General features: G+C 60.9%; 1 protein-coding gene across 2 annotated transcripts in view; it reads right to left on the bottom strand.

Annotated features, from left to right (window-relative positions):
* Positions 1–23,202, bottom strand: part of SND1 (staphylococcal nuclease and tudor domain containing 1) — a 74,542-nt gene that overhangs the window by 16,193 nt on the left and 35,147 nt on the right. For both annotated transcript variants that reach the window (XM_053941980.1, XM_053941979.1), the window contains exons 11-16: positions 19,083–19,172; positions 10,858–10,958; positions 7,104–7,214; positions 5,635–5,707; positions 4,406–4,547; positions 112–221 (exon numbers count right to left, since the gene is read on the bottom strand). In XM_053941980.1, the coding sequence (XP_053797955.1) occupies positions 112–221; positions 4,406–4,547; positions 5,635–5,707; positions 7,104–7,214; positions 10,858–10,958; positions 19,083–19,172 (627 nt within the window). The remainder of the gene's footprint in view (positions 1–111; positions 222–4,405; positions 4,548–5,634; positions 5,708–7,103; positions 7,215–10,857; positions 10,959–19,082; positions 19,173–23,202) is intronic.

The following is a 23,202-nucleotide window of genomic DNA, read 5'->3' as shown; positions in this document are numbered from 1 at the left end:
GTTCTCAGTATTCCCGGGATCTCTGGGTATAGCTCACCCTCCGGAACCTCACAGCTGGATCCTGGATCCCTGGATCCCCCCGGATCCCCCCATGCCCGGCTCCGGCCGTACCTCCCTCTGCAGCACGAGCTCCTTGGTGAAGAGCGTGGCCTCCTCGCTGAAGGGCTCCCCCTCCTGCGCCAGCCCCGGCACGTTCCGGGCACCCCGCGGGCACTCGATCCCTGCGGGAAAACCGGGCAGGGTCAGGGCCTGGGAATGGCACCCCGGGAACGGCACCCCGGGAAGGGCTGGAAACAAGGGACATGAGGGGAGCTCCGGGAGGGTCCAGGGGTGGCATGGCGGTGGGACAGGCTGGAACAGGCTGGGATGGGGACACAGTGACAAGCAGGGATGGGGACATGGGGACAAACAGGGATAGGGCCAAGGGGATGTGTTGGCAGGGATGGGGACACAGGGACAAACAGGGATAGGGACAAGGGGACAAACAAGGATAGGGACAAGGGGATGTGTTGGCAGGGATGGGGACAAGGGGACAAACAGGGATGGGGACACGGGGACAAACAGGGATAGGGACATGGGGATAAACAGGGATAGGGCCAAGGGGATGTGTTGGCAGGGATGGGGACATGGGGACAAATAGGGATGGGGGCACAGAAACATAGCCAGGCCCCCATCCAGACCCCTCCATCACAGCCACTCCTCTGTTATGTCCCTTTCTCCCGCTGCCCCTGGGATCCCTCTGCCCCGGATCGGAGCAGAGGGAAGTCCTGCATTATTAATGATCATTTACATAATTTGCATAATGAATGAAGTGCTGGGAATCACAGCTCCAAGCGGGAGCCACGAGTGAGGAGGTGCCACATCCCCAAGGCCACATCAGTGTCACCAACACGCAGGGACACAAGGACACAGATCCTGCCCGGAGCAGCCGGGAGTGCCCAGAGCCCATCCTGATGGACAATGTCCCTGTGCCACCAGGTCCTTCCCCATCTTCACCCTCATCCTCACCCTCATCCTCACCCTCATCCTCACCCTCATCCCCATCCCCATCGCCACCCCCATCCCTGGCCCTGTTGTATCCCCATCCCATCCCGTCCCAGTCCCCATTCCCAGGCCGCGCTGCCTCCAAGGGAAGCCATTTCCAGGGAATCCAGCAGGAGCTTCCCAGCCCCGTCCCTGCCCTTCATGGCACCAATGCCCTCTGTCCCCAAAAATGGGGACAGAAAGGGGGATTTCTGGAAAAGGGGAATTCTGGGAAACACAGCAGAATGTGGGATGGGGAGCAGGAAATCCTGGGATCTTTGTTAATGAGCTGGAACCATCAGGCACCCCCAAAATCTGGGATCACCCTGGAATTCTCCTTCCAGCACTGAGTGGGCTCTGGCACGGCTCTGATCCCGACCCTGGCTCTGATCCTGACCCAGCCCTGATCCCAAATTTCTCCAGCAAGGATCATCCCCCAGTGCTGCACTGGGAATGGGAATGAGGGGCTGGAGCTGCCCTTCCTCCTCCGTGGAAAGGGCCAGGAGGGCTCATGGACCACAATGGAATATTTTCCCTCAAAATAACAAGGGAAGAGCTGAGGAATCCTTAAACTCCGCCAGCTCCCGGCTGCTCCGGGCTGGGATCCCGCTCCGGATCCTCTCCGGCCTCTGACGCTTCCCAAGCCCACTGGAGGGAAGGTTCTGGAAAAGGGAAAGCTCTGAAGGCTGGGCTGGGTGCGCTCAATCCCCGGGAATGCTGGCGGGAGCGGGGAGGGGACGCTTGGCACCCGGAAAAGTTCTCCAGCACTTTAAAAATAGCAGCTAATCCCGAATCCGCGGCTGTGCCGCGCTTCCCGGGAAGCCGTGACGGATTAATGAGGGATGCGGCTGGAAGTGCTGCAGCCACCGCGCTCCCCTGGGCTTCCCAGAGAATTCCAGCACAATCCTGCCCAGCCGGGGCCGGGGCCGGGATGGAGGAGGCGGCTGTGGGGCTGCTCCCATCCCGGAATCAGCCCTGGAGGGATGGGGGGTGAGAATTCCACAGCATCCCAGAGTATCCTGCGGCATGCTGAGCGTCCCAAGGTATCCCTCAGCATCCCATGGACATTCCAGAGCATTCCTGGTACCCCACAGCAGCCCTGGGATAGCCTGAAGCATCCCAGGGCATTCCACAGCATCCCAGAGTATCCCACAGCATCCCTGCAGGATCCTGCACCAGGATTCCAGGAGGAATTCCTCCCCAGCCCTCAGTGGGAACAGACAGAACAGATCTTTCAGGGAGAATCCCTTGCAGCAAGGACCCTTCCAGCCCCAATTCCAGGGATTTGAGCAGCTTTGCCCCCTCGCTGTGCCAGAGCCGCAGCCGGCACCAGGATCTGGGATGGCTCCGGGCCGGGATCGGCCGTGCCGGGGCCGAGCGCCAGGGATCCATCTCCCGCAGGATTTATGGATTTTGGGAGCAGGGGAGGTGAGCCGGAGGGAAGGGATACCCGGGAACTGCAGGAGTGGGCCTGGAATGCCGAGGATCCGCTCTGGATCCCGGCGGGCGCAGCACTGGGACAGCCGCACGTTGGGAATGCTCACACGGAAAAACTCCGGACTCCCATCCCCGCCTCCCAGTCCTGCAGCTCCCGGGGAAGATTTTGGATCCCTTGGATCCCCTTGGCCACTCCAACATCCCCGGAGGTGCCCCCTCATCCCTCGGGAATTCTCCTGCTCCCAGCCCCCGCTCCGGGAAGGCGTCAGGCTCCAGAGTTTTGCCGGGAGAGAGGAATTTGGGATTAAACCGGCGCCTGTATTTGCACATATTTATAGTGCTCTGACGGATCTATTTTAGCTGGAAAGCCGGGATGAGCTCCCTCGGGAGCATCCCTGGAGTCACATTTTAAGGGACTTGGCATCTCTTTCTGGTGCTCATTTGCATTTGATATCCATAAAAAAGGCAGGCGTTGATAAAAGGCGGATATTTATCCTATTCCTGGCTTGGCAGAGGAGGGTTGGGAATGGCACCGGGGAGAAATCCAACAAAAAACAGGGAAAATAAAAGCCAGAAGGTCCCGCCAGGATCATGGGATTCTATGGGATGGGATGGTCTTGGGGATCCATTCCTTCTAGAACAGCACAGGGTGGAGCAGGAATCCCAATGGAGCAGGAATTCCCGTGGAGCAGGGACCTCCAAAGAGGAGAACCATGGAGCAGGGACTCCCATGGGATAGGGACTCCCCTGTGGAGCAGGGATCGCAGCAGCAGGAGACATCTCAGCATCACTGGGAGCAGGGACAGAGCCCCCGCTTCCCAAAAGCCCATCCCGGTGCTGGTGTCCATGGGGGACGGAGGCAGGACACATTCCCAACTCTGGGAACAAAGGGATGGACAAAGAATCCCCGACTCCATCCTAGGATAAACATTCCCTGTGTGGGAGCCACTCCCACCTTTCCTAGTGTTTGATCCTGGAATTGGATCCTTGAAATGCCAATGGAATTCTTCCCCATCCTCATCCCATTCCCACCCTCATCCCCATCCTGCTCCTCATTCCCAATCCATCCTATCCCCATCTATATCCCCATCCCCATATCCCGCTGTTCCCTCCTTTCTCCCCAGTTTGTGCTTCCCCACCTGCTCCCAAGTTTTTTGGGTGGGATCATCCTTCCCAATCCCAACCTCCCCCAGCCCTGAGGCAGCTCCAGCGTTAATTGCGACCCTTCATCCTGGGGTGCCCCAATCCAGGGAATGTTCCTGTGCCAGCCCAGGGGATGTTCCCGTGCCAGATCCCCAGAACCCCACAGTGCCGATCCCGGAACCCCAGAGTGCCGATCCTGGGATCCCAAGGTGCCAATTCCAGGAACCCCACGGCACTGATCTTACAACCCCGTGGTGCTGATCCCAGGATCCCACGGTGCCAATCCCAGAATCCCATGGCACCAATCCTGGGAGCCCCACAGTGCTGATCCCAGAACCCCATGGTGCCAATCCCAGGATCCCATGGTGCCGATCCCAGGATCCCACACTGTCAATCCCAGAACCCCGCGGTGCCGATCCCGGATCCCATAGTGCCGATCCCGGGATCCCATGGTGCCAATCCCAGGATCCCACACTGTCAACCCCAGAACCCTGCGGTGCTGATCCCAGAACCCACAGTGCCAATCCTAGAACCCCGCAGTGCGGTTACAATCCCGGAACCCCGTGGTGCTGATCCCGGGATTCCACGGTGCCAATCCCAGAACCCCGCGGTGCCGATCCTGGGATTCCATAGTGCCGATCCTGGGATCCCGCGGTGCCGATCCCAGAATCCCATGGCACCAATCCTGGGAGCCTCGCAGTGCTGATCCCAGAACCCTGCAGTGCTGATCCCAGAACCCCGTGGTGCCGATCCCGGGATCCCGCGGTGCCGATCCCGGGATCCGGCGGCGCTCCCGGCTCACCTGCAAGCAGGAAGGTGATCAGGCAGGTTTCCTTGGGCAGGAAGAGCTTCAGGCGGGAGCCGCTGAACACGTATTCCACCACGGCCTCGGAGCGGCCGGCGCGCTGCAGGAATGGCAGGAACTGCTTCGCCTTCTGCGTGTCCTGCGGGAAAACGGGAATTCAGGGACTCTCGGAACCCCGACCTGCCGGGGCCGGGAGCGGGGGCTGCTCCTTGTCCCCTGTGCCAGCTGGAATGTGACATCTGGGCACGGAGCTGAGCGCTTCCAGCTCGGGATGGGCCGTGCATCCCAAACACAGCCCAGATCCATCCCAAAATCCCAAATACATCCCAAAACGCATCTCAAAATACATCCAAATATCCCAAATACATCCTAAACCAAATCCCAAATATATCCCAAAACACATCTCAAAATACATCCAAAAATCCCAAATACATCCCAAACAAATCCCAAATACATCCCAAAACGCATCCCAAATATATCCCAAAATGCATCCCAAATCCATCCCAAAAGCCCAAAAATACCCCAAATGCATCTCAAAACACATCTCAAAATACATCCAAAAATCCAAAATTCCAAAAATATCCCAAAGCACATCTCAAATACATCTCAAAACACATCTCAAAATACATCCAAAAATCCCAAATAGACCCCAAAATAAATCCTAAATGTATCCCAAATCACATCCCAAATACATCCCCAATCCAGCCAAAATACATCCAAAATTCATCCCTAAACCTGTTCCCAAATCCATCCCAGGTACATCCCGAAGCCCATCCTATCCCCCTCCCAGGGCAGCTGCCTGGACCAGCAGGACAGATCCGGCCCCATTTCCCCATTTCCCCCATCCCTAATGGAGCATCCCATCACTCCCTTTTCCCAGGATCTGCCCCTCTCCATCCCAGCATCAAAGGACTCCACAGAAATCCTCGAAAACATTAATTAATTGAGGAAAATGTAAGGAGCTCTGCTGGGTGATATGGGGATCCCCAAAATCCCTCAGCAGAGCCAGGGAATCCCGGATCCCACCAGCATTCCGGTGTTGGCTCCCACCACCTGGTTCCCAGGCTATGGGGCAACTCCCTGTTTATTCATCCAAGGAAAAAAGGGGAAAACGGCCCCCAGCAGCTCCCAAAACAACGGCGTCCGTGTGGGGGTTTTATCCCGTTTGATCCCCTGCGGAATTCCCGGAATTCCCGCCCCTCCCGCGTGCCCCAGGGGATCCTTACTCCGGAGATGTCGGCGACCCTGTGGATCGGCACCTCCTTCTTGCTGTGCAGCCCCTTCCCGTTCTTGATGGCCCTGGAGAGCAGAGGGAGCGCCGGGAATCAGCTCCTGCCCTAACCCTAACCCCTGTGCCCGCCGGGACGCCCGGACCATCCCAGCCATGGAATGAGGGCTCCCAGGAGCCGGGATGGGGAATGCCGCACGCGGAGGGCACCGAGCCGATGGAAAACTGGCGGATGCTGGAGCTGCTGCCAGATCCGGATCCGGATCTGGATCCAGGGATGCGAGGCTGGGATGTTCCCCTGGGACGCTCCCTCAGGATGAGGCCACTGAGCTCCGCGTCCCCTCCTGCCCCAGGGCCTGGCCTGGGGGGTTGGGAAAGGCCGGGGTGTGCCAGGATTCTGGCAGAGCCAATGGTCTGGGATGTGACCCCAGGCTCTCTGAAGAGCTGGGAATGCTGAATGGATCCCCCAGACTGCTCTGGGCCCTGCACCACAACCTCACCCTGAATCCCCCATTCCCACTGCTCCCGGCGTTGTCTTGGAGCTACCAGCTCCTCTGCCTGGTGCCAGCACAATCCCGGATTTGGGATGTGCCAAAGCTCCCAATGGCATGGATGAGCCACCTCCACCACCGGCCTCGCTCTGGGATTGGGTGGGAACATCCAGCACCTCCACCTGGGGATGTCCAGGCTGAATCCCAACCCCGGAGCAGCTCTTGTTCCAGGTGCCACATCCCAGCCTTGTATCCAGCTCCAGGTGCCACATCCCAGCCCCACATCTGGCTCCAGGTGCCAGATCCCATCCCCGCATCCCAGTATCCCAGTGCCCCCTCCGCAGCTCCGAGCTGCTGACTTCCTGCCAGGCTTCCCAAAAGGCACATTCCAGGCGTTGGGAAGGAGCCTCTGAGCAATCTGCTGGCCGCCCACCGCCCCGGGCACGGCTGGGTGGGAACGGGAGCAGCTTTCTCGGGATCGATCCGCCTTTTCCCGCAGCAGCCAGTCCTGCCCGGGAAGGCGCCGCAGCCCCCTCCAAGCTGCTCTTCCTGGCTCTCGGCATCGTGCCGGGATCTGCTGCCAAGGAGGAGCTGAGATCCCACTATTCCTGCCGGGCTCAGCCGCGACGGAGACGCCTCCGGAGGGAGCGGGGCCGGGCAGGGAGGGGTGTCCATCGCCACTCCAGGGCCGGCGGGAGCGTGGGATGAGGGAGAGGAACATGGGGACACCTGGGGGGCTCCCAGGGCTGGGAATGGCGATCCCTGTGGACATGGTGGGCACTGGGATACGGGATCCCCACAGGATCCTCTCCACGGCGAGCTGGGCTGTGCACACCTGGAGCTCGTGGACACGGCTGGGGACAGACGGATGCCCAGGGGACACGGCTGGGACGGGGCAGAGGGACGCAGGACAGGGGGCACAGGATGTGACAGGGGGACAGGGGACCCCGCACAGCCCCCCCAGCCCCGTGCTCACCGGGCCTCGGCCGCCAGCAGCTCATCGTAGTGCGCCGAGCGCTGGTCATCGTCCTGCCGGTAGCGCAGCACCGTGGCCAGGCCCTTGCTGACCAGCGCCTCCGCGATGTTGCTGCGGGAACGGGACCGGATCGGGGTGGGAACTGGGGCAGGGAGACCCCAATCCCACCCCATCCCATCCCATCCCATCCCATCCCACCCCACCCCACTCCAATCCCAACCCATCCCACCCCACCCCAATCCCATCCCATCCCATCCCATCCCATCCCATCCCATCCCATCCCAAGGGAGGCCTCGGAGCGACACATCCCAGCTCTCTGGGCTGGGACCCAAATCAGGGACAATGGGAGACCCAAACTGGACTCATGCCACAGGGAGAAACCTCCCAGGAGCACCCCAAAAACCTCACCCCAAAAACCTCACCCCAAAACTCCCCTCCCACCCCACCCCAAACCCAGCAGGCTCAGCATTCCCAGCCCATGGGAGCCTCCTCCTGGATTTCCCAATCCCATCACTTTTTCCAGGAGCAGGGGGTGGGCACTGGTTTGGGGGGGGGGGGGCACCACCCCCGGACTCCCCCCCCCAAATCCGAGGGGTGACGGCCCCCAGCTCACAGGAATCTCCTTGATTCCACCATCCCACTTTTTTTCCAGGAAAGAATTGGGGCGGCAGTTTGGGGGGGCTTGGACAGGGAGACCCCCCTACCCCCATTTCCACGGGAAGTGGCTGGGAGCAGTCTCTGCCAGTGAACTGGGATTTCTGGGATCAGCAAGTGGGGCCTGTGCAAGGCGGGGATGAATCCATCACATTCCACTGCTTTAAGCAAATCCACGAATTCTCCTTCGCCAGCACTTCCCTAATTCTCCTCCAGTCACCGCCCCCCCCGCTAATTCCCTCCGTATCCCAAAAAAAGCAGATCTATCCAGAGGATGGAGGGGCTGATCCCCTCCCGATTCCCGGGTGTGCCCCTTCCTGAGTGGGGGGAAGGGCAAATCCATCACCGGGAGCCAAAATTAGGTCTCGGAGCAGGGGGAGGAATCAAAAAATTTGGGATTGGCGAGCAAGGGAATCGCTGCAGCTGGAGCAGCTGCGGCAGCCTGGGAATGCTGAGCCCTGGGAATGGGCACCCCGGGAATGCTCAGGAAGGAGCAGGAGCTGGGGGAGGCCAGGGAAGGGCCAGGGCGGCTCCCAGTGGTCCCTGAGATTCCCCATCCCAGTTAAATCCTGCTTCTCATCCTGAACACATCCCACCCCCCATCCCAGACATCCTGCTCCCCATCCCAGCTGCATCCTGGAAAAGGGTGTGGAAAAGTGCCCCACGTGTCCCCTCCCTGGGCCACTGGAAAGCCCAGATGCTCTGGAGCATTCCCAGCACTCCCAGCCATGAAATCTGGATGCTTCCCAGTGACAGAACACTTCACTGGGCTGAAAATCCCAGGAAAAGCTCAATTTTTTTCGGGGTTCAGAGTTTTTAAGGCTCAAAATTCCCACGAGGACTGATCCTGGCACCCAGGGAAGGAGGGCAAGGGAGAGGGAGACAAGGATAACGGCTCAAAGAAGGAATTCCAGCCCATGAATTGCAGCCCCTGCTCCAGCCTGGCTCCCTGGGAGGCACCCCCCATTCCCGCCTCCCAGCAAAGCTCTGGAATGGAGCTGGAGCTGTGACCTGGAGGGAAGGAGCATCCCCCAGTTAATCCCAGATCCCAGATTAAAGACTGGGAATACAACGGGAAAAATCTCCTTAGGATGGAAAAAGCCAGTTTGGGAGCTTGAAGCCAAAAATGTCAATTTTTAAGGTCCTCCCGCATTTCCTTTCCCAAAGGAAGTTTTGCAGGGGCTTCATCCCACCAGAGCCAGTGCCCAGCAGGGATCGGGATCAGGGTCAGGGATGCCAAACCCATCCCACCCCCCAAACTCCAAATCATCCCAAACTGCAGCATTCAGCCGCTCTGCCCCCAGGGAAGGGAGCCCCCACTCCTGCTGGGAATTGCACCTGGAATTACAGCACAGGGTGCTCCTGAAATGTGGTGTTAGGGATTTCTAGGAGCTTTTTTCCCTGAGGATGATGCAGGATGCTGTGGAGGACTGTGGGATGCTCTGGAATTCTATGGGATGCTCTGGGATGCTGGGGAATGCACCAGCATTTAGGGCTAGGGATCAGATCCAAAACTTGGAGGAGATGGAAGGGAGAAGTGGGAGGGAGGGATCCTGGGATCCAGGGAGTGACACAAGCAGGGATAGACTGGGATGCAGGCAGGGATCCAGAAGAGATCCAGGAGATCCAGGCAGGGATCCAGGCAGGGATCCAGGCAGGAATTTGTGCAGGGATCCAGGCAGGAATATGGGCATGGATCCAGTCAGGGATCCAGGCTGGGAGATGAGCAGGGATCCAGCAGGAGAAGCTGGGTTTGTGCTCCAGCCCCCCCAGTTCCCAGTGCCTGGAGCTGGGACTGGGGCTGCAGCTCCTGCTCTGGCTCCCGCCCCGGCGCCGCCGTGCCCAGAATTCCAAGCAGGCTCAGCCCAGCCCAGATGCCGGGCGGACACTCCAGGAGGACAAGCCAGGCTTTATTCCCTGCTCCATTCCAGCCTGGCAAAGGCCTCGGGACACAGACCCTGCTCTGTTCCACCCCCAGCATCCCGGGATGCAGCACCGGGAATGGCACAGGCACTGTGGAACATCCCGGGATGCAGCACCAGGAATGGCACAGGCACTGTGGAACATCCTGGGAATGGCACAGGCACTGTAGAACATCCCGGATGCAGCACCAGGAATGGCACAGGCACTGTGGAACATCCCAGGATGCAGCACCGGGAATGGCACAGGCACTGTGGAACATCCCGGATGCAGCACCGGGAATGGCACAGGCACTGTGGAACATCCCAGGATGCAGCACCGGGAATGGCACAGGCACTGTAGAACATCCCGGGATGCAGCACCAGGAATGGCACAGGCACTGTGGAACATCCCGGGATGCAGCACCGGAATGGCACAGGCACTGTGGAACATCCTGGGAATGGCACAGGCACTGTGGAACATCCTGGGAAAGCAGGGGCAGCCCTCCCAGCCCTGGGATTAGGGAGCAGGAGAATGCAGCTCTCCCAGATTTTGAAGGGAAGGAAGGGAAGTGCAGCTCTTGCAGCCCTGGATCAGAGAAGGAAAGGCAGCGCTGCAGCGCTTTGGGTGCTTTCCAAAATAGCTGCTACTGGGAAAAAAAACTGGGAAAGCAACCAAGGGCCTATGACAAATCCTCCCTACGCAGCTCCCGGAGCCGCTGCCAGCCAGAGGCTCGGCCTATCCACGGGGATGTGCTGGAGGCTCGGCCTATCCACAGGGATGTGCCAGAGGGGAAAAACCTCTCATGCCCCGAGGGGAAAAAACACAAATTCTGGCTGAGGGGAAGCTGCTCTGGAACACTCCCCACTCCTGAACCTTCTCGTGGAGAAAGGAAGTCAGGGAGGGGGTCCCTTGGGAAGGACAAACATCCCGGGATACACAGCAGGGATTACTCCTCCAAAGCCACCCCTGAAGCAGCCAGATTGGGGGGAACCTGATCCCGATATCCCCCGTGTCATGGGGGCAGGTGTGGGGGTCCAGACAGCAGCATCCCAATGTATCCCACAGAACCCCAACGCTGGGATGTCGGGAATGGGGGCTGACCCCATGCCAAGTGGGGAGCGAGCCACCCTCCAACCCCACGGAGCCCCGGCAAGGTGGGAATTCCAGGTGGGAACCCCAGTCCCGGGGGATGACTCACATTCCGCCGATGGAGACGGTGGCACAGGTGCGCTCTGAGAAGGCCGGGACGGTGTCGGTGGCGCTGCTGGCGGGGCGGATGTAATCCACGGAAACGTTCACCTGGAACAGGGAATGGCTCAGGGCTGGCACCGCCTGGGCCCCTGGCCAGAGCCCCAGGATCAGCCAGCCAGGCCCTCATCCTCATCCTCATCCTCATCCTCATCCTCATCCTCATCCTCATCATTCTCATCCTCATCCTCATCATCCTCATCCTCATCCTCATCCTCATCCTCATCCTCATCCTCATCCTCATCATCCTCATCTCATCCTATCCATCCCCATCCTCATCCTCATCCTCATCCTCATCCTCATCCTCATCCTCATCCTCTCATCCTCACCCTCATCTCATCTCATCCCCATCCCCATCCCCATCCATCATCCTCATCCTCATCCTCATCCTCATCCTCATCCTTATCCTCATCCTCATCCTCATCCTCATCCTCATCCTCATCCTCATCCTCCATCCCATCCCATCCCCATCCATCCTATCCCATCCATCATCCCATCCCAACCTCCCATGCCCACATTCCCACTGCCACTCTCCAGCTCCCCTCCTTCTCCATGCCCAGGGGACGGAGCCGTTTCCCAGCGGCTCCAGCACCACCAGAGCTTCCAGGCACATTACACCAGGAGCTTCCCAGGTGGGACAAGATCCCAGTCCGGATCCCAGCCCCTGCCAGGTGTCCCCAGAGCTCCGTGGGGATCCCGAGGTGCAGCAGCCCTGGCAATTCCCGGTTTATGGATGCGACATTCCCGCCAGGACAGGGGGACGGCGGGGCTGTGTCCTGGAATCAGGGTCTCTGGGAGGGATGGGAAGGGCAGGGGCAGGGCAGGGAGCATCCCGAGCCTGGAATCCCACAGTGTCCCCATGGCTCTGACAGAGCAGGGAGGGACTGGGACACTGCTGCCACTGCTCTGGGATCCCGGACAAGGACTGGGAACACTTTCAGGGGCAGATCCGGCTGGATGCATCACCTCCCACTGCACCAGGGCTCAGGACCAGCTGGGACGTGCAGGGATCAGGGAATCCTGGAATGGGTTGGGTGGGAATGGGCCCCAAAGCCCCTGCAGTGCCACCCCTGCCATGGCAGGGACACCTCCCACTGTGCCAGGCTGCTCCAGCCCCAGTGCCCAGCCTGACCTTGGGCACTGCCAGGGATGCAGGGGCAGCCCCAGCTGCTCTGGCAATTCCAGCCCAGCCAGGAATTCCCAATTCCCAAGATCCCATCCATCCCTGCCCTCTGGCAGTGGGAGCCATTCCCTGTGTCCTGTCCCTGCAGGCCTTGTCCCCAGTCCCTCTGCAGCTCTCCTGGAGCCCCTTCAGGCCCTGGAAGGTCCCCTGGAACCTTCCCTCCTCCAGGCATCACTCCCCAGCAGTTCCCAGCATCACATCTCACATCTGTAGGTGCCATTTCCATGAAAATTCCACCCAATGCTTCCCCAGGGAAGCTCCATCCTCGGTGCTTTCCTGGTATCAGGAAATAGTTGGAATACCCTGAGGCCCTGGGGTAGAGGGGGTGACACGGGGGTGACACAGGGACGATGTGGGGATCTTGGGGCCACATCCCAGTGCTGCGGCCTCAGAGCTGGACTCGGCCCCTCTGGACTTTTCCCACTGCTGTTCCCGTTCCTGTTCCCGTTCCGCATGGCCGGAGCCGCACTGAGCCAAAGGCAGCCAGACAGGCGAGGCAGGAGCATCCCTGAACCCCTCCAAAGCCTCGGCTCATCCCGAAAATCACTCATTAAACCAACATCAAAATGCAAAAAGGGTCGGAGCGTCTGGCAGGGCGCCGGAGCCGCGGCTTTTCCATGCGGAGAGGGGGCTCCGGCAGGAAAGAGCCAATTAAGGGGAGCGGTTACAGCGATTCCTCGCAGCAAAGCTCCCGTCGGAACCACTGGAGGGGAAAAAGAGACGCCGATTACTCCGAGAGGCAGGTTGGGAATGCAGCTGCTCCAGGGCTTTGAGATGTCTGGCTCAGGAGCGGCTGGCGTGGGAAACACCTGGCTCGGGATGCGGCACCGGGAACGGGGAACGGCGGCGGCGGAGCAGCCGGGGGGACGGGGGATGCCAGGGCTCGGGGATGGATCTGGGAAGAGTCAGGAGAGATTGGGATGGGATGGGATGGGATGGGATGGGATGGGATGGATGGGATGGGATGGGATGGGATGGGATGGGGTCACCCCTCAACAGGAAAGCCCTGTATTGTGTCCCGCTGAATCCCAGTGCATCAGATGTGCCCAGGGGCAGGAAGGCTCCACAGAGGGATCCGGACAGGTCAGATCCGTGGGACGAGGTTCCACAAGGCCAAGTGGAGCCCTGGCACAGGGTGTGGCTGCCCCTGGATTCCCAGAAGTGCTCAAGGCCAGGCTGGACGGGGCTTGGAGCCACTTGGGATAGGGGAAGGTGTCCCAGCCATGGCAGGGCTGGAAACATTCCATGATTCCATGAAGTTCTATGTCCCCCCTTGGATCACACCAGCCCCATGGACCAGCCCAGACACGGAAAGCTGGGAAAGGCCCTGGGGGTGTCGCTCAGCTGGAGGGACCTGGAGCTGCTGGGACAACGCCCGGGATCATCTGAGGCCAGGCCGGGGTCCATGTGACACCAGACGTGGCAGTGCCACCCCCACCCACAGCTCCGGCACGGGGGACAGAGGGCAAAGCATTCCCGGGATCCAAGGGCGACGTGCCCGTGGAGGGGCTGGCAAGGGCTGGGGCTGCAGGGACCCCCTGGCACCCCTGGGCTCTGCTCCCCCCGGAGCAGCCGGAGCCGCGCCTGGGCGGCTTTCCAAGGTCAGCTGCAGTCAGGGTGGATTAAATCACTCCGGCAGCTCCGCTCCCGGGAGCGCATCCAGCCACGGGCTCTGAGCGGCCACCGCCGCCAATGTCACCCACGGGGACCCTGCACCCATGGAGACCCTGCACCCACGGGGACCCTGCACCCACGGGGACACTGCACCCACAGGGACACTGCACCCACAGGGACACTGCACCCCATGGAGACACTGCACCCACGGGGACACTGCACCCACGGGGACACTGCACCCACGGGGACACTGCACCCCATGGAGATCCTGCACGAACAGAGACCCTGCACCTACGGGGACCTGGCACCCACGGGGACACTGCACCCATGGGGACCCTGCACCCACGGGGACCCGGCACCCACGGGACCTGGCACCCACGGGGACACTGCACCCACAGGGACCTGCACCTGGGACCTGCACCCACGGGGACCCTGCACCCACGGGGACCTGCACCCACGGGGACACTGCACCCACAGGGACCCTGCACCCACCCTGCACCCACGGGGACCCGGCACGACCTGGCACCCACGGGGACACTGCACCCACAGAGACCTGGCACCCACGGGACCTGCACCACGGGGACACTGCACCCACGGGACCCTGCACCCACGGGGACACTGCACCCACGAGACGCACCCACGGACCTGGCACCCACGGGGCCTGGCACCCACGGGGACCCTGCACCACGGGACCCTGCACCCATGGGGACCTGGCACCCATGGGGACCTGGCACCCCGGCACTCACTGCCTGGGCTCACCAGCACAGAGCTGGGGGTGCCAGGACATGGGGGGAACAGGATGGGGTCCCCAGGATGCGGCCCCTGGCCTTGTCCCAGCATCAGGGTCCCCGTGAGGTTGTTCCCAACACACTGTTCCCAGGATGGGGGTCCTGCCTCACTGTCCCCAGGACCAGGGTCCCAATGAAGCTGTTCCCAGCTCCTTGTCCCCAGGGTGTGGCTCCTGCCACCCTGTCCCAGCTGGTCCCAAAGTGGGAGGGGGGGGGGCCACCCCCCGTGGTCCTGTCCCAGTTCCTGCCCCAGTCTGGGCTGGGGGGACACAATGGGACATTCCAGGCACATCCCGTGCTCCAGCCTCAGGACCCCAGGCAGTGGGGACATGTCCCCATCCCAGGGGTACAAGCGGGGGGGCAGGGACCCCCTCCCGGGGGCTGCCTGGAGAGGGGGCAGGGGGGCTCATCCCGCCGGGAAGGGTCAGGAGCAGCCCCACCTTTGGGATGGGGAGGGCGGGGTGGGCTCGGGGCCGTGCCGGTGCCATTCCCTGCTATTCCCTCATCCCACGGGGGGCTCCGAGGGGCCGCGGGGACACGGGGGGGCCGGGGGCAACAGATGGGGGGTGGGTGGCAGCCCAGACCTGCCGGGCTAAAAATACCCCACCCGCCCGCGGATCTCCCGGCCCGGCGGCGTCACCCGCTCCCGGGAATATTTTTACTTCCCCGGCAGCTCGTGCCGGGTGGAAGGGCGGGGGGGGGGGGGTTGGGAAGGGGCTGGCGGGGGGCTCGGGGCGGTGGGTGCCCCCCCCGTGTCCCTCCCGTGCCGGAGGAGGTTCCCGGAGACCTGGCGGGGGCCAGGGGTTGGGAGCAGGAATGTGCGGGATGATCCCGGCGGGATGGGGGCTGCAGGAGGCACGGCGGGGACCCCCGCGGGGCAGATCCAGGGAAGCGTTTTCCCTCTGGAGCAGCGATTTCCCTCCCGAGGGCCGGCTCATCCCAGCACCCCCCACCCCGCATCCTGCTGCGGGTAGCGGGATTTCCTGGGAATAGCGAGCGGGAGCCGGCTCCGCTTCCCTAACCACCTCCACCTCTCCATCCTCCCATCATCCCTCTTGGAAAAGGCCGGGATGTGGAATAAGGATGCTCCACAGCAGCTCCCGGGAGCCTCCAGCGCCTCAGGCATCGCCAGGAGCGGATCCAGCAGGATCCGAGCTCCCTCCTCCCTCCCGCTCCAGCGGATGCCGGAGGGGCCACGGAGACCCCCGGGGCAGGATTGACCTTGGACTGGGATAACCATGGAAGTGCCGGGCTGGGAAGCGTCGGGGGAGGGCGATGGATGCAGGGAAAGGAAAGGTCCCTGAATTTGGGATCGTTACACCGGGAATAATCCCGTTCGCCCCTGCCCCCTCCCAGTGCCGGAGCCAGCCCAGCCCACTGCAGCAGCCGCGCACGCCGCGGATTCCAAGCGCAATCCAGGCGGGAAAACTGCGCTCCCCAACAGCTCTCCCGGTTCGGCTCCGAGCAGCCAAATCCTCCCCGGCAGCCAAATCCTGCCCAATTCCACACGTGGAAGCGGCGGGTGACGCAGCCGTCCCCGTGACGCTCCAGAGCTGGCAAAGCCGCCCCGGCGCCCGCACATTCCTGGGAGCAGCATCCCGGATCCCGGCTCAGGCACGGCGCAGCTTCCCGAGGGATGAGTCCCCACCGTCCCCAGCCCCGGCTGCATTAAGAACTGGGATCTTCCCAAAATCCCCCCGGGCATCGCTGCCGTGCCGAGCTCTCCCAGAGCTTCCAAGCTCCTGCGAGATGCAGGAGAAATTGCCCGACATTCCAAAAATCCTCCAGTCTACCAAAGCCTTCCCTCTTCCCGGGACTGGGATTGTGTTCCCAGGGAGGTTTTCCCTGGTCAAACCCATCCCTGTTTTATCCCAGCCCTGGTCCCCAGCAGTGCTGGCACTGGGATTGCTGCTGTTGTAACCCCAAAAGGAGAATCCCTGGAAGCATCTGAGGGGACCAGACAGGTGAATGCCCTGGAAAACCATCGGGAAACCACTCAGGGCTCTGGAGATGGGCAGCACTCCTGGCTGGAATCAGCTTTCCCGAGAGGGATGGGGTGGGAGGGTGGGAATGATGGGACACGGGGATGGGATACAGGGATGGGACACAGGGATGGGACACAGGGATGGAATACAGGGATGGGACAAGATGGGACACAGGGATGGGACAGGATGGGACACAGGGATGGGACACAGGGATGAGGCACAAGGATGGGACAGGATGGGACAGGATGGGACAGAGGGATGGGACACAGGGATGGGACACAGGGATGGGACAGGATGGGACACAGGGATGGGATACAGGGATGGGACACAGAGATGGGACACGATGGGACACAGGGATAAGGCACAGGGATGGGACAAAGGGATGGGACACAGGGATGAGGCACAAGGATGGGACACAGGGATGGGACAGGATGGGATACAGGGATGGGACACAGAGATGGGACACGATGGGACACAGGGATGAGGCACAAGGATGGCATCCTGGGACACCCCAGGGAGCCCCTCATTTCTTTCCCCCGAGCAGCTGGCAAGGGCAGGGCGGCAGCGCTTCCATGCACAGGGAATATTCATCCCGGAGCTCTCCCTTGCCGGCTCCCCCCATCCGAGCGATTAATCCCAGAGTTAATTAGGGAAGAGCCACGATCCATCTCCCGCGCCCGGCGCAATTATCCGGAGCCGCTCCACGGCGCAGCGCGATCGATGGGCGGAGGAGCCGGCCCTTCCCGACACGCTCCACGGATTTATTCCACAAATCCATAGTGGCCTGGGCAGCCGGGCGCTGGCTCCGGTTCATCCCACACCGCCGGGCAAATTCCAGCGGCTGGGAAGGACACAGCGGCGCAGGGAGAGGCTCTGGCACAAGAGCCAAAATCCCCAAATCCAGCCCTTCTGTGCCAGGAAAATCCCAGCCTGGAAAACTCCTGCTGCTCAGGAATGAGAGGGAAAGAGGGAAATACATTGCCTTCCATCTCTTCCCAGGGAGCAGGGAATTCACAGGTGGGCTCCCACATCCCAGCTCCTCTCCCAACAGGAAATGGAGGAGATGGAGCTGTGGCAGCCACAACAGGGATGGATCCTTCCTCATCCCCCCTCGGTGCTCTCTCCAGAGGGAATTATTTTGGAAAGCAATGTCAGGGCTGACCCAGCGCTCCAGCAGGATGGGATGGGATGGGATGGGATGGGATGGGATGGGATGGGATGGGATGGGATGGGATGGGATGGGATGGAATCTGGCATCGTAATTTTGGGATGAAACTCAGGGTGTGTTTCAGTCATGAACTGGGGCTGGCTCTGGAGCAGCCGGAGCTGGAAATCCCTTGGGAATGTTGGGATGGATGGAACAGGCAGCAGGAGCTCCAGGAGAGCTCTGAGAGATCCAAATCCCATCCCTCGAGGCTCCTGCCCACAGCACTGGAGCAGGATGTGCTGGAAGAGCAACACCCCCAGTAAGACCAGTGACTGCCGGTGAATCCCAACCCCCTGGAGCTGGGAATGGCCATGAGGAGCCGGGATGGGTGCTGGGACCTCCCAGGTTCCCATTGCGCCAGGATGGGGCATCTGAGGGATCTGCCCCAAGCACGGTCCCTGCCCTGGGATGGGACATTCCAGGGACCAGTGCCACGCCCCGGGGGTGGGTGCTGCGTCCATTGGGATGGGCTGGGATGGGCTGGGATGTGTCCATGAGGAGCCTCCCAAGGCACAGGGACAGGATCCATAAGGATGAGCCCCAGAGTGATGGGGATGGACGGAGCTCCTGAGGCAGGCCAGGAACCAGGGCAGGTTGAGCTCCCCTAATTCCAGAACTCCTTGGAATCCCACAAATCCTCAGAACAGCCAGGGCAGGCTGAGCTCCCTTAATCCCAGAACACCCTGGAATCCCAGATATCCCCAAAGTCACCCTCCAAAGGCACCCAGTGCCAGAGGCAATTCCAACCCCTGATCCAACACAGAGCACAGCAACGGCGGATGGCAGAAAACTGGCACCAGTAACCCCGGAATGGCTCAAACTGGGACCGCTCTGAGGTGCCACAATCCCATTCCAGACCCAGTGCTCCCATCACAAATCCCAACAACACTCCCACATTATTTTCCAACTCCAGGAAGCACTAGATTTCCCATTAAAAAAATCTTCCAAGCTGTTCTTTTCCCCTTTCCCTATTTTTTCGGACTACCCAGGCAGGCTCCGAGCTGGAAAGATCCAATTAGGCACCGAAGCAGCCCCGACGAGCAGCGACGGCCGCGCCATGAAGGGAATTGATTTTATTTGACTGTTTTATGAGCATTGGAAAATTGCATCTGGAGCTTTCACTCCGCTGGTTAACACATTCCTCATTCCCGGAATTGCTCTGAACCAGCCTCGGAAAATACTCCGGGGAAACAAAGGGAGAAGTGAGGCGGAATTCCTGGGAAATGGGGAGTGCAACACCTCGAGGGGCACTGCAGGCTTGGGGGCATCCTGGAATTTCCCAAGGAGCCACATGCAGCACCGGCATCAGACTCATCCCCTCCTTCATTCCCTCATCCTCAGCCCTGTCCCATCCCTTTTCCCCTCATCCTCAACCTCATCCCAGCCTCATTTCCGTACCTTCTTCCCGATGAGCTTCTTGCGCAGGAATTCCCGGGCCTCGAACATGTAGGGAATGTCGTAGAGGGGCCTCAGCTTCCTGTTCTTGTCCTGCCGAGAGAGGGGACTCAGGTCAGGGGATTCCCTCTCCCAGGGCCCCACCCAATTCCACATCCCAGTTCAGGCTCCACTGAACCCCGAGGGGACCCCGGGATAATCCCGACGTCCCCCAGGTGCCGGCAGCCTCGTGGGGCCAGGTCGGGCATCCCTGAGCGACAGCTCCAGGAGGGAACGGGATGATGGCAATTTGGGGTGGGGGTGACCAGGGTGACCCCCCCAGTGTGTCCTGGCCCCTGTCCAAGGGCATCTCCTGGAGTCACATCCCTGCAAAGGCTGAGCAAAAAGGGGAGACTCCCAAGGGAAATGGGAATTCGACCCGACGCAATCCAACACAACCCAACACGACCCAGTGTGACTCAACGTGACCCAAAGTGACCCAACATGACCCAAAGTGACCCAACACAACCCAGTGTGACCCAACTCAGCGTAACTCAACGTGACCCAACATGAAGTGACCCAAAGTGACCCAACACAACCCAATGTAACCCAACGTGACCCAACATGAAGTGACCCAAAGTGACCCAAAGTGACCCAACACAACCCAATGTAACCCAACGTGACCCAACATGAAGTGACCCAAAGTGACCCAAAGTGACCCAACAGGACCCAGCATGACCCAACCCAACCCAGCCCAACCCAAGCCAGCCCCGGTGGGGGATGGCCCTGGGCAGTCGCTCTGCTCGCCGCCACGGTGCCGTGGGCATGGCCCCCTCACACCTCCCCGAGCTGGGGAGGAAATAATGGAAAAGAGGGAGATCAGGCCAAAGGAGCTGGAAATGGAGCGGAGTCAGACGGAGAGGGAGGGGGGACACAGGCGGCGGCACTCGGATCCTCCCTAATGAACGAGGCTTTGGCAGAGTTTATTGTCCTTGACGCCGCTCATTCCCAGGCTGCTCCTTGGAGACGTTCCCTCCTCCGCCTGCACTGCGCAGCCCTGCCGGCACCGGGGATGGGAACGGGATGGATCCAGCAAGGGGATCCCTGGGAACTTTGGCACCTCCTGCCCCCACAGCGGCTCCCAAAACAGATCCCAAAGCAGATCCCAAAGCAGATCCCAGGCGCTGCTCCAGGCCCTGGAGCTGCAGGAGCTCAGAACAAGCATGGAGGAGCTACTGTGGCACCACCAGCCTCTCTCTCTGCCCCTTCCCAGGGGAGCACAGCTCCCCCTTTCCAAACTTCCAGCCCCTGCCCATGGGCTCCTAGAGCATTCCCAGTCCCCAAATCCTCGGAGTGACTCCGGACCCTTCTGTCAGTGGGATCTGACAGATCCAGGCCCTGAGACGCTCCCCCCCTCGCCAAGGTCACGGCAGAGCTCCGACACGGAGCGCGGCTCCGCACGGCAAAGCCCTGTGCAAACACTAATTAATCCTCACTAACGAACTCCAAATTTATGGCTTAGTTAAGTGTCTGTCTGGCACAGGCTGTTAAATCCCTAATCCCATCCCGCCGGAGCGCGGGAAGCGGGACGGCAAAGCCCTGGGTGGCCCCGGCACCTCCCAGCAGTGCCGGGGGCTCGGGGGCCAGCAGGGAATTCCTGAAGGAGCCGTGGAGGCGGGATCCGAGCCCTCCCCAAAGCTCCATCGGGTCTGCAGCCACTGGGACCACCTCCAAAAGGGACCATCCCAAAAAGGGACCATCCCAAAAAGGGACAACCAGCACAGACTCCACAGCACCAGTGACATTCCTAAGCCATGCTGGGATCCACGGTGCCATCCTGCCACTCCTGGATGTGCCATGGAGCTGGGATCTGAGCCCTCCACAAAGCTCCTTTGGAGCAGCTGACAGGTCTGCAGCCGTGTGGGACCACCCCACGAAGGGACCATCCCAAAAAAGGAGTCACCCCAAGAAGAGGTCACCCCAAAAAGGGGGTCACCAGCACAGGTGCCCCGGTGCTGTGCTGGGACCCACGGCTGCACCATTCCAGCCCCGGATGTGCCGGCGCCGACCGAGCCCTCACATCCTGCTGCTGCTGCTGCTGCTGCAAAACGCCAATTCCCTTTGGGAATCCTCCCCACACGGCCTGGCGGTGCCAGGAGCTGGATAATGGGAACGTTTAAGTGCCCAGCCCAAACCGCCCCGACGCCGCCCTGTCAGCCCCCATTAAAGGCGGCTCTGTTGTCCCACAGCCGCGACACTCCCGGCGCAGGGAAAGCAGCAGCTGACGGCTCTGGGAAGCCGTTCAAGACCTCGGACGCTCAGCAGAGCTTTTGCAAATAAACACAAATAATCAATGGAACAGCGGGAAGTTAACGGAATTCCACAGATGGCAAACTCCGGCAATTTCCGACACGGAGAAGGATTTTGTTGGGTTTAACCCATTTTCCGAGGCGGGAGTTGGATCCCAACAATGAATCCCCTCGCGAGTTGTGGCTGCTCCATCCCGGGAATGTTCACATCCAGGCTGGACAGGGCTTGGAACAGCCCGGGATAGTGGAAGTGTCCCTGCTTGTGGTGGGACTGGATGGGCTTGAAGGTCCCTTCCAACCCAACCCAACTCATCCCAATCCATTCTGGGATCCCACAATTCCATGAAATGCCAGTCCCGGCTCTCCTTGGCTGCTGGAGGGAGTCATCAGCCACTGAGAAGTTAATTAAGCCCAGGGATCTGAGGCTCACTTAATTAAAGGTGAGCAGCGAGGATGTCGCTCCATTAGCGACGGAGTCGGAGCTGCATCTTCAGGGAGCTGCCGGAGGAGGGGGGCACCCGCTCCTTTCCCTCCCGGAACACGGAGATTTCAATCCCAAATTCGATGGGAATGCTCTGCTTTATCCCAGGCTGGGGAAGCCAGGCAAGAATGCCACTTTTTGGTTCCAGAGCAGCTCCGGAGGGGGATGAGAGACCCCTGAATTCCCTCCTCCCAAAACAACCCCCCACAGCCTGGAACACTCAACAGGGCGACAGAATTCCGGCTCTCCTCTCCAATTAACAGCGTTACACCGGGCAGGGCCTAATCAAGGTCTGCTTCCAGGGAAGCAGCGGGCTGTATCCACTGCCAGAATTCCAGGGGAGGACTGACCATGGAGTGCTGCCATTCCCAGCTGCCGGGGGTCCCGCTCCAGCCCCTGCCCTTTCCCAAGGGCACAGGGTGGGGGTGATGATGGATGCAGTCACAGCTGGGGCAGTGAAAACACCTGGGATGGCAAATCCAGCTCCACATTCCAGGACTCCCCAGGGACTCTGCAGCCCCTGACGGATCCCAGGGTGGGGGGAACCTGCTCCATCCCCCTTGAGGGAGAAGGATTCCACCCGGAGCATGAGAGGCTCCTGGGAATCCATGGAGTGGCAGGCTCCTGCTCCCAGGAAGCCAAAGCAGGGAAGGGGCAATGGCTCATCAGCGGTGTCACGCCACGCTTCACCCTCGGCTGAACCCGCCTGGGATGTGCCAGGTGGGAAATCCATCCCGGAGATCCATCCCAGAGGCCACGACAAGGAACAGGCAGCGTCTGGAACACGCATCCCACTGATCTGGGGTGCTCAGAGCATGGGGAATGGCCCGATCCCCCCGGGATGAGCCAGAGCTCCCAGCTCCCCATGCCAAGGTTTCGGGGTTTTTTCCCAGAATTCTGGGTGCCAACACTCAAGGGGGGTCCCCAGTGGAGCCGAGGGGACCCAGAGCCCAGTGGCACTGTGGGATGGCAGGTGGGGAGAGCCCCCCCACCCCTGCCAGCGCAATTAGGGAAGCTCATTATTTGTAAAGTAATTAGCAGAGCTAATCAACTCCCAGTGCCAGGGCGGAATGAGCGGGAGGAGAGCGGGAGCTGCCAGCTGGAAACGCCAGCGCCGGGAGGGGGACCCTGGGACACTGCAGCCCCCAGGGCCCCCAGGGTGGGGCCTTGGGCCGGGGCAGAGCCGAGTGCTGCTGCCACCCAGAGCAGGAGAGTCCCCAGGGATCCAGAGAGCTCCTGCTCCCAAAGCAGGGAAGGCGATGGCTCATCAGCGGTGTCACGGCACGCTTCACCCTCGGCTGAACCCGCCTGGGATGTGCCGGGTGGGGAATCCACCCCGGAGATCCATCCCGGG

Source organism: Vidua chalybeata, chromosome 5 (assembly GCF_026979565.1).
Source record: "Vidua chalybeata isolate OUT-0048 chromosome 5, bVidCha1 merged haplotype, whole genome shotgun sequence".
NCBI classification, from domain to species: Eukaryota; Metazoa; Chordata; class Aves; order Passeriformes; family Viduidae; genus Vidua; species Vidua chalybeata.
Note: the sequence above shows the minus strand (reverse complement) of the source record. Positions and strands in the feature narration are given on the sequence as shown.